General features: G+C 39.4%; 1 protein-coding gene across 2 annotated transcripts in view; it reads right to left on the reverse strand.

Moving 5' to 3' along the window:
* Helz (Helicase with zinc finger) overlaps window positions 1-16,248 on the reverse strand; it is a 454,315-nt gene extending 438,067 nt beyond the window's left edge. For both annotated transcript variants that reach the window (XM_068225301.1, XM_067136674.2), the window contains exons 1-2: window positions 16,181-16,248; window positions 15,283-16,055 (exon numbers count right to left, since the gene is read on the reverse strand). In XM_068225301.1, coding sequence (XP_068081402.1) covers window positions 15,283-15,994 — 712 coding nt within the window. In that variant the 5' untranslated portion in view covers window positions 15,995-16,055; window positions 16,181-16,248. The remainder of the gene's footprint in view (window positions 1-15,282; window positions 16,056-16,180) is intronic.
* Between the last annotated feature and the right edge of the window lie 955 nt (window positions 16,249-17,203).

Below are 17,203 nucleotides of genomic sequence, written 5' to 3' on the forward strand. Positions count from 1 at the left end.
AGACTCCCTAGGCCTCGTAAACATATGGAAAAGAATAATGGTTAACCAAGAGAGGTTGGATTGGAACCCTGACCATGATTAAAACACTGGAGACTGTTTACAGAAAAGGTTCTTTTATATGCCACCAGATGGTGTCACAGGAAAAATTGTGGAACTTGGAAGGTAGTTTCGTAATAATATTTATGGCTAAACTAGATTGATCTGCATCAACAACAGTTGGATACTTATGCTGATGCCCATGAATTTTGAATAAGGCGATGAAGGCAAAGGTCCAATAAAAAATTATAGAAAAGAAGGAAAAAATCACAGAAGAGGTGATCACCAAGTTTTAAAACAAGGAGCTTTGGTAGACTGAATGTGCCAGTACTGTACACAGCCTGTGGTTCCAGAATTAATCTGTTTAGCCATCTAAGAACCCATAAGTAATCAGCAACATTCTTACACTCAGAAGATAATCATTATATTCTGATGCTGCTTGTTGTTTTAAGAGGCCTAACATTGCAGGTCATCGGCCGTAAATTTATTATATTCACCCGTGAGTGAATTTCTATGATGATGATTATGTGGTGTGAAACACGCCAACAAGCTTAGTCCTTGACTTGCACACTGAAGAAGTTTTGACTGGCAGTAGCTAACAAACACCCTGTTGAAAAAAGAAAGACCTTTGAAGAGTGTCAGAATACCTCCTGAAGAAGAAACGATCAAGTCACTAACAACAAAAAAGCTGGGAGAGGAAATATATGACAGATTTTATCACTTTCTGGGAATGGTGAAACTGTATAATATGCACCACACCATAAGCTGCACTATTTCAAAATTTAAATCACACAGTAATATGTACCATGTTACAAGCACGGTTGTCTAGGTTGTTGTATATTATAAATGTGTGATAGCTTATTATGTACAGTAAATAAGTATGGAGGCAGTCATGTTATTAGTATGCCAAAATTAATTTATAATACTGTAATGTAGGCTACATATCTGGATTATTATAGTTAGGCATTTCAACTTAGCCTACGTGTGTAATCTTCGGTAAAACCATGGACATGGATGTCCAGGTAAACATCGTCACGTGTATATGATGCATACAAAATGGAAAACTTGGCAGGCTGGGTTAGTCCAAGCACCTTACTGTGAAAATGTGGAGTGATGGAACGGAAAAGTTGCATTTTGAGTGAAGTAGAAAAGGTGTGTAGCGAGGACATATATACGTAGGAAGTGTTAGTCTGGAGAGGGATTATTTATTTGGATTCAGAGGACACGTGACGTTACTCATACTGCTCAGTTAATACTTGTTCTGTGTTTACTCTCAATCAGTACTCGGTGCTTGTGGATCGTGACTGTCGTCAGTATATCATGCTACTAGTAAGATATTTATGTTTAAGAGAGTGTATTTGTGTGTTGGTATTATAAAGTGAGGGATAGACTGTAGACTGCCTAAAAAAGGTCGCACACAAATTATCATCAGTCTATTGGGCAATGAGGAGTAGCCCGATATTTTTTCCAAGTGCATCAAGTTGGGTGGCGCTTTATGTCAGCAGTGAGTAGGAGTATCCAACAAGAGAGAGGATAATACAGTGCAAGTCTGGAGATGGATCTTCGCAGGAAAATCAAACTGAGGATGTTCCTGGAGTTCCAGAACATGAGACTGAAAATCCAGGCATGGAAGCAGGAAGCTACAGGAGCAAGTAACCATCTATTCTAAAGGTGGTGAGAAAGAGAAGTACCGTATATGTGGGATTAGGGTTGTTCTGATTTTTATAGAAATGTGTAAATAATTTACACAAATTTACAAGATCTTGTTTCTTTTTTAATATATAGATATATTAGATTAAAACAGTTAATTAAATGTATTTATGGTAGCCTTGTAAGCATGTTCCTACCATTTTCTAACATTTGCAAAGGATAATAAGTAAAGCCCAGTCAGCAGATTATCAGTTTTGCAGCTCTATGAACACAACCTGAATTAAATCTTTTATGCTCTACCCTTTAGTATTATTATTATTATTATTATTATTAATATTCTGAATTGAGGGATCCTATGATGACCTCTTGTGCCCATTTACCTCCAATTTTAGCAAATTATAAATTATTATTATTGTCATTTACTTATTTATTCACTCAATTTAAATTTTATTTCAATGGAATTTGCCAAGTGATAATTACATTCAGGTATGGTACAAGAATTAATATTTTGATTCATATAACCTTTACTTAATGTTAATTAATGCCAAAGCAGGAGAAGACGGATGTTGAGAAGATGAAATACGAGTACATAACAGATCCACAGTATCAGGATTTCTATAATCAGCTAAAGACATGGCCAACCACAGATGTGGATGAAGTTGACTGAAGTGCAGTTCTCTGAAACTCGTAACTTCCTTTCTTGTGTAAGCCTACTCTATAAGAAGCAATTTGATTTAAAAGTGTTATCTCTTGTGCTCAGCCACTGTTCATGTGTGTTACAAGCTGTTTACTTTGAAATATTTTAATAAAACAACAATTTCTTCTGTTATCTTTCATTTATTGCTAAAATGGGACAAGTCCTCGTGACAAAAATCGCCGCATCCATAGCATATATTTTCCAAATTGAGTACAATTTTACACACATAACTGCAGTATGGGACTCTACAGGATGGCATACAAGGACTAGTTCCTATTTTTATATTTTAAACTGGAGAATGTTATTTCTTCCTCCTGAAAAGTTTCTATGCTTGGACTTGTACCCTTTAACCCGCGAGTGGTCGCTAGATGAACTGTAACACGAGTGGTCGCACATGAGACTTTCTCTCACATTAAACTTCATTTACCGAGCTCGATAGCTGCAGTCGCTTAAGTGCGGCCAGTATCCAGTATTCGGGAGATAGTAGGTTCGAACCCCACTGTCGGCAGCCCTGAAAATGGTTTTCCGTGGTTTCCCATTTTCACACCAGGCAAATGCTGGGGCTGTACCTTAATTAAGGCCACGGCCGCTTCCTTCCCACTCCTAGCCCTTTCCTGTCCCATCGTCGCCATAAGACCTATCTGTGTCGGTGCGACATAAAGCAACTAGCAAAAAAAAAAAAAACTTCATTTAAAATAAATATATCTTCCACAATTTTGCGGGGTGTGAGTGAAATTAATTACTGAAATGGAATGCAAAATCTGTATTATACATTTTAGATAAGAAAAGAAATGATTAGCCTATATTACAGAAAAAAATTACTACTTAATGGAAATTAGTCATTAGGTCCGTCACATGTCAGTACGTAATATTCACAAGAGTGCCAGGCTGAATGGCTCCGATGGTTAAGGCGCTGGCTCTCTGAGCCCAAGTTGGCAGGTTTGATGCTAGCTCAGTTCGGTAGTATTTGAAGGTGCTCAGATACATCAGCCAGAGATTTACTGGCATCTAAAAGAACTTCTGTGAAACAAAATTCCAGCACCTCAGCATCTGCAAAATCTGTAAAAAGTAGTTATTGGGACGTAAAACAAATAATAACAGTTATTAATATAGAACTTTCTGACAATCGCAAAACGAACGCAAGAATAAACTACAATAGGTCTTCTCTCTAACATTTGAGTTAGCTAGAGTTTGTAACAGCGCTTATTACCCAGCAATTCTTCCCCAACTCATAATTTTTGAAGACTCATTTATGAGTAACTGCAAACGCAGAATGTTTTGCGTGGGACTTAAGTCAAATACTAACGCCAACAACGGGAGAAAGTTTCCAACTCGACTTCAACATAACACCCTTCAAATATGAATCGCCTTACTCATGACAGTTACAAACTCAGCTAGAAGAGGGTACAGTCACCTCCCTTGCATCACTACGAAGTAAACTCACAATACAAAATAATGTGAGAGAAAATCTCATACAGCGATGACTCGCGGGTTAAGAATTTTGCAAGCAGCTAGTGGCATATTACAATTAGCGCCCAACAGTAGGGCATATTTTATTTATATTACAACATAAATCTTACCTCATACTATTTGTAGAAGAGCAATGTATTCATTGTCAAGGCTAGGAACCCACCAACTCACCCCCCAAAATACATTTCCTTTTAATAGAAAAATATACAATATCCAATATTTTCCACATTGCCTGCATTTAACAGTCAGATTACCTGGAATTTATAACAGAATGGTGCCTCTCCCAGAATTCAATCCAGACAGGCGACCAATGACACAGCCAAGGTATTATTGAAGTGATGCACTGTGCCTACCTTAATCGCCAAGTAAGCTCTTTATTATGTACACCAAACAACTGAGGCCAATGATAAGTATCTATGAGTCAGGTCTGTCCATATCAATGGTGTGTCACTAAGAGGCATCTTGTCAACAGATGGTAATGTACAGCCAGCCATGTCAGCCACTAAACTGCTATTAACAAAAAGAGCATCAAACTGCAGGAGTCAGCAATCTTCTCTTCTCCTTTGCATACAGTATTCTTCTGTCCAGTTTCTTTGCAGTGATGTGTTCCAATAAATATTTTAGTACCTTTGTCTTCCTGCAACATCCTTGCTAAAGCTGTAACTAGGATGGCACTGAATCCATTAAGGATCATATATATATATATAAAAGCAATGCCTCTGTAATCTTCACAGTGTATCCATACGGATATGAAAAAAAAAAAAAAACTGAAAAGAAAATTGAAAGTGTGGCAGAATATCCATAATGATATGATACAATAAATTACTGAAAAAATCTGAAGGTGTGGCAGTGTGTCCACACTGAATAAGGGAGATCTCCAATTAAGGCTCACTCTCACAGACAGTGTTTCAACAAAAACCAATGACCCTGTCCAATTGTAATACCAATATAATGGTCCGTTATTGGACATTATAAATTTTCCAGCTAACTCATTCTTGGTTGCCTGCGTTTCGCCCTCGTGTGCTAAGTTAGGCTCGTCAGTTGGGACTTAGCACACCACCCAAGACGCAGGGCTAGTGCATACCGTGGAGGCCACTGCATAGGCTATTTGAAGCCACCAGCAATGCCAATGCACTATGAGAGCTATGTCTCATTTCCAAAAATAGATGCCTGCCTGGCCATCAAATGATGTAGATGCTGATTCCCATAGGGAACCTAAAATATTTGTCCCGAATGAGTAAATTTATAATACCAAACGGACCATTATATTCAATTTACTCATTCGGGACAAATATTTTAGGTTCCCTACGGGAATCAGCATCTACATCACCTGTCCAATTGCTCATTTTCTATTTCATAATCCACAATTATCATCTTGATAGATGCAGCATTTTTTCATCTGTCTCTTGGCACAGACTACAAGATGCACCTTCCACCAAAGTTTTGTTACGGCTGCGACAATATGGACGCAACTAATAGCATCTGAGTATTATGAAAGGTGTTACACACAGGGGCCAATCTGCTACAACAGTACTTTCCGATACACTGAAGAAAGCAATGGTTTACTACTTCACTCCTCATCATGCCTAGCATCTCCCATTTCGGCAGCACCATCAGTTTTTGCTGTTTCCCCAAAACTGCATACCCTTTGGTGGTACTACTTGAGAATCCAACCAGCCTCCAGGCTGATAACCTAACAAGACATATCTGTAACACTGGTCTTTAAAAAAAAAAAAAAAGTTTTAAAAAAAAAACCTGTCACTAGAACAAGAAAGACTGTTACTAGAAGATGCCGGTAATTCATTCCTGAAACCAGATCTAATTTCAGAATTTCTCTATCGGCCTCAGTTTTCCTGTGATAACAGGTTTCATAAATGCTTACTTCAGCCTATGTATTAATGCGTCTGACAAAATGGCACGCTCCTGTAATAAGAGTTCTAAATGTAAACTGCAAAGAAATCTGTCAGTACACAGAAATCAAAGAAGTGAGCAGCATAGAAGTAAAAGAAAGTGCAGAAACATACCTAAAAATGTTTCTTGCTGAATTTCCTGCAATACTTTGCCTCAGGAATATCTGTTCATAAGGTCCAGCAGTAGTTGGACTACCATGCAACACTCCAATTGCCTAGATGACGATTTCCATTTGAAAAATATTGTAGTGCAGAGGTGCCAACTTTGAAGTGGATTATCAGTAATTGCCCTCTGCCCCCTAGAAAAATTTTGAGTCAAGTCCAAAGCATACGCCTTCCTTCTTGATAATGACACACCCCTTTTGCACTTCCCTCTAGCAATCTATCGAAAAGTATATCATATTACACAATAACATTTGCACGCAACCTGTTGGTTCTATGATAAAACATTCCTTGTAGCTTGTTTCTCACGCAGCAGCTGCTTTTCAGTGCAGTTTTTCTTGAAGCATCCTTCCAACTGTGATGACATTTTCGTTTTCTGAACCATACGCGATACCAGTGCAGTGCAGATCTTTCTGTCAACTGTCAGGTACACTTAACACAGCAAATACAACATTACTGAAGGATTTGTAGTGGAGCTCCTTCATTCACAATTAATTTTACAACGCTTATGGGTAGCAAAAGGAAGTCACGATCGAACAAGTATCGTTGCCAACTCACAAGCACTGAAATAAAGTCGATTTAGGAGAAAGGCTCGAAAGGACTCAACATTTTTCCTTTTCTTTTGTTTCCGTCAAAAATTATTTTTTTGTGATAATGTCAGCTTTTCCGTAATTATTCCCCCTTTGACCGTAACTCCGTAATTGTGAGGTGAAATCCGTAATAATTACGAACAATCCGTAATAGTTGGCACCTCTGGTAGTGGAACCATTCGCGTGTTCATCTCTAACGGTGCCAAGATTATCTGGGAAAAAGTTCAAATGATCATTCAAGAAATGTAGTTTAAATGACATGCTACATCCCATATGATGGTATGGTCTTAGTAGTTTCTGTACAATATCGCAATAGCTTTCTGCGTTGTAAGTGCCTAAAACGGTTCTTACAGATACTTGTCACAGACAGCCACGCCATTTTTTCTACATCACTCAACAAATCAAGGAAATGTCCATCAGTTATTAATTCCCTAATTTGCGGTCCTACAAATTCTCCTTCCATTATTTTTGCTTCGCTGACCCTAGTGAACTTCTCTCGCAAGTACTTGAATGCGGTGAAGTTTTGTCCATAGGTCTGACACGCAGTGTTGCGAACTTATATTTTCAAGATCCGCTAAATACTACTAAAATTCCGCAAAGAACTCCGATCTCAAATAATGAGCAATAAAAATGAGCAGTAATAATAAATACCTAATAATAATAAAAGTAAATGTCTGCACTCACCTGATCTGTGAGTTTCACTGGGATTAACCCCCTGCCTGTGAACCGGTGCGTTAAAACTTGTAGGAGTTTTACTGCCGGGTGCAAACTAGGTGAATCCCCTACCTCAAGGGCCACACAGAACAGGCCAGTTCCAGTGTTGCCAACTTATATTTTCAAGATCCACTAAATACTAATAAAAATCCGCTAAAATTCCGCCAAGAAATCCGATCTCAAATAATGAGCAATAAAAATTAGCAATAATAATAATGAAATGGTGTATGGCTTTTAGTGCCGGGAGTGTCCAAGGACAAGTTCGGCTTGCCAAATGCAGGTCTTTCGATTAGACGCCCGTAGACGACCTGCGCGTCGTGATGTGGATGAAATGTTGATGAAGCCCCCGTGCCAGCAAAATTAACCAATTCAGGTTAAAATTCCCGACCCTGCCGGGAATCGAACCCGGGACCCCTGTGACCAAAAGCCAACACGCTAACCATTTAGCCATGGAGCCGGACATAATAATAATAATAATAATAATATAAGTAAATATCTACACTCGCTTGATCTCTGAGTTTCACTGGAACTAGTGAGAGGAATATTCTTAGAAAGTCAATTAGTCGTCCTCATTCACGTCACAGAGTTCAAAGGCGGATTCGTCTGTTGCTGTTCTAGTGCTAGGACGTGGATCGTCCGTGCTGCCCCCCTGCCTGTGAGGTGGCGAGCTAAAACTTGTAAGCGTTTTAGTACCGGGTGCAAACTAGGTGAATCCTCTACCTCAAGGCCCACACACAGAACAGGCCAGTTCATTAGACGGTCTTCCTTCATAGCATAAATATAAATAGTTTCATTATCTGTCGTCATTCGTCAACTAAGATATAAGTGCACTTTCCCCACGCATTACAAATTTATTATACCATGATCTCATAACATCAAATCCAAATAACATGTTTTCCTCATGTGCCTGCTAGCTCCTGACAAGAAATACAGAATAGCTCGAAGACAGACTGGAGTAGAAATTTTTAAAAAACACACAACGGATAAAACGCTAAATTCCGCTATAATAAAGCTAGAATTCCACCATAAAATCTGCTGTCCGCTAAATGATACATTTCTCCGCCGACGGTCTTCTAATTCCGCCAAATTTAGCGGAAAATCCGCTAAGTTGGCAACACTGCTGACACGGTTTTTGATGAGACCTAATTTATATTGCAGTGGAGGTAGATACACATTTTTGGGGTCAACAAGAAGAGTGTTCAGCACATTTCTCTGTCCAGACAGTAGTTCATTTCGAGCAGGCCATCTTTCCCGCAACAGTGGTTTTGTCTGTCTCTGTTGTCCCACTTGCATAGAAAGCAGCAGTTTGTATACCCTATCTGCATGCCAAGCAGAAGTGCAATTACCTTGAAATCTCCACATATGTGCCATTTGTATTTCTCATATTGGATAAGTGTGAGTAACAGTTCTCATATGTCCCCTTCAGGTTAACTGCACAAAAAATTGGAACAGAAGAAAATTTGCCCTCATTGTGGAGAAATAGGCTACTGTTTTGAGACTAACTTTGCTAGAATCCATGAACAAGCGCCACTCAATTACACTGAACCATGGCCTAGAGCAGGGATGGCGAACCTTTGACACGCGTGCCGCTAGATGACACGCGAACACGACTTCAGTGGCACGTCAGACAACATACTAACATGTTTTAATGTTTTTAACATGCAATAAATAGGTCTAAAATCTACCAACATGGCATAACGCTTTAATAAAGAAGTATGTCACAATTAATTTTATGGCCATATTTTGTACACATTTTATTAGGTTAAAGCAATAAAAATATACTTTATTCTTAAAATTTATCGGTAAAAAAAATGTTATTTTCAGTGATGTTTGCACAAGTCCGACTCGTTGGATGAATGGTCAGCGTACTGGCCTTCGGTTCAGAAGGTCCCCGGTTCGATTCCCGGCCGGATTGGGGGTTTTAATCGCTTCTGATTAATTCTTCTGACTCGGGGACTGGATGTATGTTTCCGTCCAAACACTCTTCTCATCATATTCAGACAACACAATACACTACCAACTAAACACGCAATGGTGATTACATCCCTCCATATAGAGTTGGCGCCAGGAAGGACATCCGGCCGTAAAATAGGACCAAATCCACACGTGCGACGCAGTTCGCACCCGCGACCCCACAGGTGTGGGAAAAAGCGGTAGCAAAAGAAGAAGAAGAAGTGATGTTTGCACAAAATCATGAAACATTCTGTTGAATGGATTTTGTTCGTAATGCAATATAATGCCCAAATTAAGTCAGATGATGGGTTTCATGATGATTTTAAAGGAAAATAACTGGTGGCACACTGGGCAGTAAAAAGCAATAGCCAAGACCTTAATTGACACGCTAGTCGACAAAGGTTTGCCATCCCTGGCCTAGAGTCTCCATAATAGAGACAATAAGAAAAACATGTCGCCTTCCTTCAAGAAATAGGCCTATTCAGGAAAGGCAGCATGGTGCTGACAAAAAATACTTTTGTACCATTACAAAGAAGATTCCATCATTTAATCACGATGCTAAAAGCTCAGCCTGTTGCTTTGACAAATTTAAATCACGAACAAGGTCGTTGAGATCCCCTTGATGCAAAAAGTGTGGCTCCTTTGACTCACAAGGCCCAAATGTTGGGTCAGCATAAAAATCTCCTTCTCTGTCTTCTTCGAGTTCGTCACTGTATTCATCTTCATTCACTGTCACATTCTCAAGGGGCACTAGTACAGGCAATTATTTTCTGTGACATACATGTCTTATAGCAGATTTTAAATTTGGATATTGCACACTTTTCCTTGTTTTCGAGGTGATTCCAGCTATTTTTTTCAGACAGAAGTAACAGCCTTTTGTGTGATCTGTTGGTTCCCTCCAAATCACGGGAATAGCAAAGTGCATATGACGTGATCCTTTTAACCAGCCTGTCAGAAGTGTAACACGTCAAACGCATATCTGGGGGAGCCAATTCTTGTCCTGGTCACCAACCTCACACCCGAAATAATGTTTGCAGCACTTTTTTACAAGATGAGTAAGGTTTTGTTTTTGCGATTTCAGAGTTAACCCTTCTGCACTATTTACACAGATACGGAAAATTCCTTATTAGCACAAAATACAAACCTTCAAGGACCTAGAATAACAAGCAGTCACATACAAGTTACTTTCCACGCTGTCAGAACTATCAATGCAGAGACGCAACTGGAAAAAGAAACATGCATGAATCATTGGCATTGTTGCCTACCCACCATTTCCTGGTGCTGAATTCCTGAATTGAGGGTCCTGTAAGGGAATTCCTTGTACATACAGTATTTCTATTGTTTTCCAACAATTACATATGCAGAATAACTAAATTAAGGCACAGCAGATTAACCAATATGCAGCGTTTTCAAAGATTTTGATAGAAAGAGGTTACATGTGATAAATTTTCCATGTGATAGAGGTTGGCAAGTCACAAGAAAACCAAGCCCGATAGGCAAAAATTTATTTCATTTTCGAAAACAGCCCCACAACTATCAAGGAGAGGCCAGACCCTGCGTTCAATCAAATTCAATGAGCTCCAATGTACCTGTTGAGCGACACTCAACAGATGGATCTATAAATATTATTATAATATTTGTGATATACTCAACAGTAACTCATGTATAAGGGTTTACATCAACACGCTTTCATTTTCGAAAAAATTGAGGTTAAATGTCATGTCGCAGCATCTGCTTTGGACCAAGTGAAGATGACAGAACACTGAAAGGTGAACAAATTTTACTTTAACATGTCAAGTCCACAAGCTAACAACTTCCGAAAAATGGATGAATCCCCGATTCCAATGCAACACATATATGCTTGGAGAGATACACTGCAGTTAACCAAAGCGGTTGCTGAGTGGTCACCATACTTGTTTACGAACCTCGACGATGTTTGAGTCTCGTAGCAGCCATAAAAAAAAATTAAAAAATGAAATGGCGTATGGCTTTTAGTGCCGGGAGTGTCTGAGGACAAGTTCGGCTCGCCAGATGCAGGTCTTTTGATTTGACACCCGTAGGTGACCTGCGTGTCGTGATGAGGATGAAATGATGATGAAGACGACACAGTCCCCGTGCCAGGGAAATTAACCAATTAAGGTTAAAATTCCCGACCCTGCCGGGAATCGAACCCGGGACCCCTGTGGCCAAAGGCCAGCACGCTAACCATTTAGCCATGGAGCCAGACGTAGCAGCCATAATTTCTGTACAAAATAAATTATTATTTGAGGAAACGTGAAGATAGAAATGCGGGGATAAAATATTATGCAAATTGCAGTACAGGTTATTATATACCTGAAATGAATATCTCTCCTTTCCGGTGAATAGAAAATGGCCAGGAAAGTAGTTACTTGTAAGTTCGTTGTGAGCTATTGAGCATGCTAGCAAAGACTTGTAAAATAGGGATACGCCTATTAGTGCAATACGTGTTTAATAACTATACATACAGAATGTCCCAAGAAGAATGGTCAATATTCAGGGATATCACAGGAACAATCATTTGAAGCAAAAAACTTCATATCGACATACACCCTATTCTGAATGGCTTCCAAGAGAGAAATTTAATGTACATTTGTTTTTGGGCTTGTGCCGCAGACATGTGTGTCTTGCCCGCCCAACCTCTTTGACACTTCATTCTAGCCCAACCTACCTCGTTGCTTTCAACCTCATTGCTAGGGATGTCTTTCTGCCATTAAACTAGCCCCTTGAATGCGCAGTTGTCCATGGTGTGTTGTGAGTGAAGTAGTGTGAAGATTTGAGTGTATCAGAGAGAGGCATCGGTTAACTGTGTTTGTACACGCGCTGGCTAAAATGCCACATAGTAGAGTGTTTACCAGAGTTTTCAGCATATTGCATGAAACAGGTATTCTTCCTAGTTCCCATTTTTCTTCTGAACATGTAGTGCAGGAACAGCAACAAATTGTTGAAATGGTGCAATGTAGTTCTACTAACCAGTGCATGGCGACTTTCTGCACAGAGCAATGTCACACGAGGTGAACATTACACTTGGAAAACTTGTACCCATTTCAAAACGTCAAAGAGGTTGGGTGAGTAAGATACATTTGTGCGCGCCACTAGCCCACAAGCAAATATACATTAAATGTGTTCTATCTCGGAAACCATTCGGAATAGGGCATGTGCATGTGTCCATATGAAGATTTTGCTTCAACAAGTGATCGTTCCTGTCATATCCCTGAATACTGACCATTCCTCCTGCGACATCCTGTATATCACACATGGAATGATTCACTCACTGTAGCTCACTGTGGTGATCAGTTTTTAAACACATATTGCACTATTAGCACATAACTGATTTTTGTGTCAGAAGCTGACAGCCAACTTATATGAAGATGATCAGGAAGTACATATCTAAAGTAATTTAATTATACTAGTATTATGAAAAACATTAACTTGAATGTACAGATAAAGCTTTTACAATCAAGTTATACCAGTACTGTAAGGCTGTTAAAAAAATAAAAATGAATCATTTAATGTCGCTACTTGAGTCACACAAAAAAAATAACACACAATTACATTTGAAATACGAAATGCACCATTTTAGGAATAGTCTGATTTGGTATAGTAGCCCTGTAAACATTGGGCTATGCACAGTCCAACCTCTCATTACTTTCTTTTTGCGGTACAGGTGAATCGACGTTGATGTTGTTTCTTGTTTAAAGGGGCCTAATATCTGAGGTCATCGGCCCACGGTTGAATCATCAGCCTGTGTCTCTTCATGTAAACCAAAAAATAAGCCCAAATTTCTGGAAAGGTGTAAAATAATGCAGCTGAAATCTTGCATTTGAAAGTGACATAACAAATAAAAATCGTGCCCAAACTATTACATGATTCGTTACCTAGTTCGTAAGCAGAGCCTTGATCACTGTCATCTTTTCCTGAACCCACTTCCCCAGATAAAATATCCAAGATATCACTCACTATCACTGAACCAGCGTGAGGACATATTTGCACAGGAACAGACAGTATTAACACAGTAATAATACAGCTGACAGCACGACAGATTTGGCGTGCTATGCACCTGGTACACTGAGTGCTTCGTTAGAGGTCACGGCAAGGAGAAACTACCCTTTTTATCGTTTCAGTTTGAACTTTCCGACAACTGTTGCATTCTAGTCGGCATTAAATAAACTATTCAAGGGACAGGAACCATATGAGATACATGCAGCTGCCTATAAGCATGCGCGAAAATCACACCTGTATGGTATACAGGCGCCATCCACAACCAGGAAAGCAGTGCGCCCATATCCCATATGGGCATAGTGCTTAAAGTGTTAATTAAGGCCACAGCCGCTTCCTTCCCACTCATAGGCCTTTCCTATCCCATCGTCACCGTAAGACCTATCTGCGTTGGTGTGACTTAAAACAAATCGTAGAAAAGAGCAAGAAAAAATTTACCCTACCTAACATTTTGCCTGACACCACTAGCTCAGCCGTTTCATGGCGTTGGAGATTTCAGCACTTTGATGCCAACTCTCCTTCCTTACAGCTTAGAAAGCTGTCACCAGGGTGTTCATAATTTTCTTTGTAAGGCTCTAAAAGTCTCCTCTTGACCGTGGACCTGTTGGAACCCTCAAAAAAGAAAAATATAGTCAAATATTTAATTTTTATTTCAGTGCCACCTTTGCATCACGTAACAAGTGTCGACACATTCCAGCTGATAACCTCGAAAGCGTGGTAAATTAAGTGACTGCATGAAATGACAATTTTTGGATTAAATGAGCTTAACCGTAGAGCAGTGTACTGTGGTGATAGAAAGTGATCACCAAGATGGCGGTAGCGAAAGCGAAAATATCGTGACTACATCCACAGTGCCTAATACGTTAGCTGTGTGGGCAAACAGCGATAACTTATCAATTATAGTAATAAATAAAAATTAATATGACTAGCAAAACTACAACATTCTTTTTTTCCAATATTTTCCTAGACACAGACTGAATGACTTAAATTGCAATTAAAACAAACTGTTATGCACAACAGTTCCTCAGTACACACAAGTTATCTTCTTGCTTGCGAGATAACTATAGCGGTATTACATTCGATTTAATGTGGTCATACCTAGAAATTGTATTTATAACAGGAGTGGACAAACACCCTGATATCGAGGAATATTGGTCCCAAGACCCTTCATTTATACCACGTTACAGACAAAAAATTATGGCAATTTCAACAGGTTCTGCACTTCATTCATTTACAAGCACAATCAACTGAAAAACTAATCAGATACAAAAATATATCTAATGCATGATTTATTATCTCCAAGTGTGGAAAATAATGTGTTTTAATATTCTCTCCATTATACATTATTTTTAATTACATTCCGTTAACAAACCCGTAGAATAAAACTGCAAGTGAACGCAACATGTACAGGACCACACTGTTTGCACGACAGAAAAAGAAGGTAATTTGGCAGCTGTAACTTATTTTTGCAGATTCAGGCCAATCTCTGATATAAGAACTGTGGTCCCTTCAGGGACACACTCCCTCCAAGGAGTTTTTTCTTATCTATGGCCATGGCGCACAGGCTACTGTCCACACGGCCCAGACCAATTGTTTTGTCACTAACCTACCCTAACCTGTCCAGATCAATGGTGGTGTTACGCGAGACACTAGCGCACTCAGACCCCATTTGCTTACCCCCAGGCCAATGGTGTAGTCACTAGCCGGACCCAACCCATCCAGCCCAATGGTCTTGTCACTGCCCGGACCTAACCCATCCAGCCCAATGGTCCTGTCACGCCCCAGACCTAACCAATCCAGCCCAATGGTCTTGTCACTAAGAATGCATAAGTTGACAAGCCTGCCGAGGGTTACATGAAGTCGCCCAAGCCGTGCCATGTTTTACTGGAACCACCCCTTACTTCTGAACAGTTTCAATAAGTGTCTCAATTTGTGCCTAATTCCACTTGGTTCATTAAAACTTATTCAGTTAACAGTATAACAGGCTACTAATATAATCCAAAACCCCCATCTAATTAAAAAAACGTCCAGCAATGTTGCCTGAATATACTTTTAAAAGAAGTATTATTATGGATGTTCTTACCGTGATCAACAGACTGCTGAAAATTATTCTGCCTGAGGACAGTGTTAATATCGATAGAGTTCACAAGTTCTACGGGATGTTTTCTTCGTAACTGCATCATGCTGTTAGGTAGAATATTTTCAGGTAGCACTTCACTTTCATTTGAGTCATCAATTAACTCTACAGGGTGTTTACGGTTCCTCCGTGAACGCTCAGGCAAACCAAGAGCAGTCCATGACTCAAGTCTCGAGTCTAGGGCTAACAGCTCCTCATCTAACCTTTGCTGAGAGGTGACACCACGATGACCGCTAGACTTCTGCCCGTTGGCCATCTGAAGAACTATTCTGACACGCTCCAACATTTTCATTGCTTCAGGTTGACTTGCAGCTCCATTACCAGAAGCTAACCATTCTCTTGCAGCTGCTTCAGCCTCAGCAAATCTACGAAGAGAGAAGAGCGCGTGAACCAAACGTCGACGAGCTCTGGCACCATTGTTGTTCCCCGTATCGGCATCAGCGAGGAGTTTAATGACGCGACGACAATCGGACACAACAGCTTCATGCCTCCCGAGTTCTAAACAACATTCAGACCGACCTAGCAAGAAACCGACGAGCTTCTCTTTAGGTACGCCTTTGTTCAATCCAGGTGCCAACAACTGATCGAAAAGCTCTATAGCACGACACCACTCTTTTCGGCGCAGAAGCTCATGAGCCTGCGCCTCTGTATCATTCATGATTTTACTTCAACGAGAACCATTTCTATGGATTCAAGAAACTCCTTCACTGTACACCATCCTGAAACAAAAAGTGCATTTTAGTATCAAGCAGTATTATCGAATTCTTGAATTCACAACGACTAAAATACTATTTTAGTAACAAAATGCAGTTCTTTCCAATTCAATGACTTTCTTGATGTTTACCTGTTAAGAGTAAACTACGATTTTGACTGATCTCAATAACAACTAAACCTATTTTGCCGCCATCTTGCTTATACTACTTCGAACCAAAACATCATAAGAAATGCCACAGAACCCAAGGAAGAATTATTATGCCAGAGAGGGCAAACAAACAACAAGTAAATATACTCCAAAGAGAGTCAAATTCTAAAGGCGGGTCAAGACAATTAAACAGTAATTAATACTAACAATACTACCAATAATTGAATGTTGCTATATTGGAGATTAATAGACTCAAAAACTACTGGACCGTTTCACTTAAAATGTCCAAATTGGTTCACATTACTTCTGAAAGTGTTTATGAAATGATTTGAAAGAAATCGGATAGTTATATTATTATGAGTAATTTTATGTAATTTTATTACATTGCAAAGCCGCAATAAGATTGGAACGAATTGATGAACAGATTGTCGCTAGACGACAGTAGCTTACGCTATATCATGATAGTTGTTATCAAACCTGTACATAGGAGGAGAGAAACACGCCGCCATGTTTTATAAAGTACATTTCTTGATAAGTGGCTCATTCTTCTGCCTGTTATTTGGAAATAGCAATCCAATATACCGTGATCGATATGCAATTTACCGTCATAGGACCAACTTTGATAGGTCTGTCCTATTTGAAGAATGTAGCTACGTATGAAATATGTATCATACTTAAGAAAGTGTGAAAAATATAGAATAACAAGAGTGGAATGATACGAGGTATCACCTACTCCTAACGAAGAGCATATGCGGATTCCCAACCAGCAAACGCGAGTCTATGTAATATATCTCCAGGTCTATCCTGCATATATAAAAATGTATGCGTGTGTAAATAACACATCTCTTCTAAAACTACTGGACCAATTTCAGCAAACCTTGTACACTTATAACTTACTATTTGCAGACAAGCATTGTGGAGGTAAGCCATTCCTTGCAACTTAGGAATGGGGCGCAGGGGAGTTAGGTATAAAAATAATCTAAAGCAGTGTCGAATCCAAAGTTT

Source organism: Anabrus simplex, chromosome 1 (genome assembly GCF_040414725.1).
Source record: "Anabrus simplex isolate iqAnaSimp1 chromosome 1, ASM4041472v1, whole genome shotgun sequence".
NCBI classification, from domain to species: Eukaryota; Metazoa; Arthropoda; class Insecta; order Orthoptera; family Tettigoniidae; genus Anabrus; species Anabrus simplex.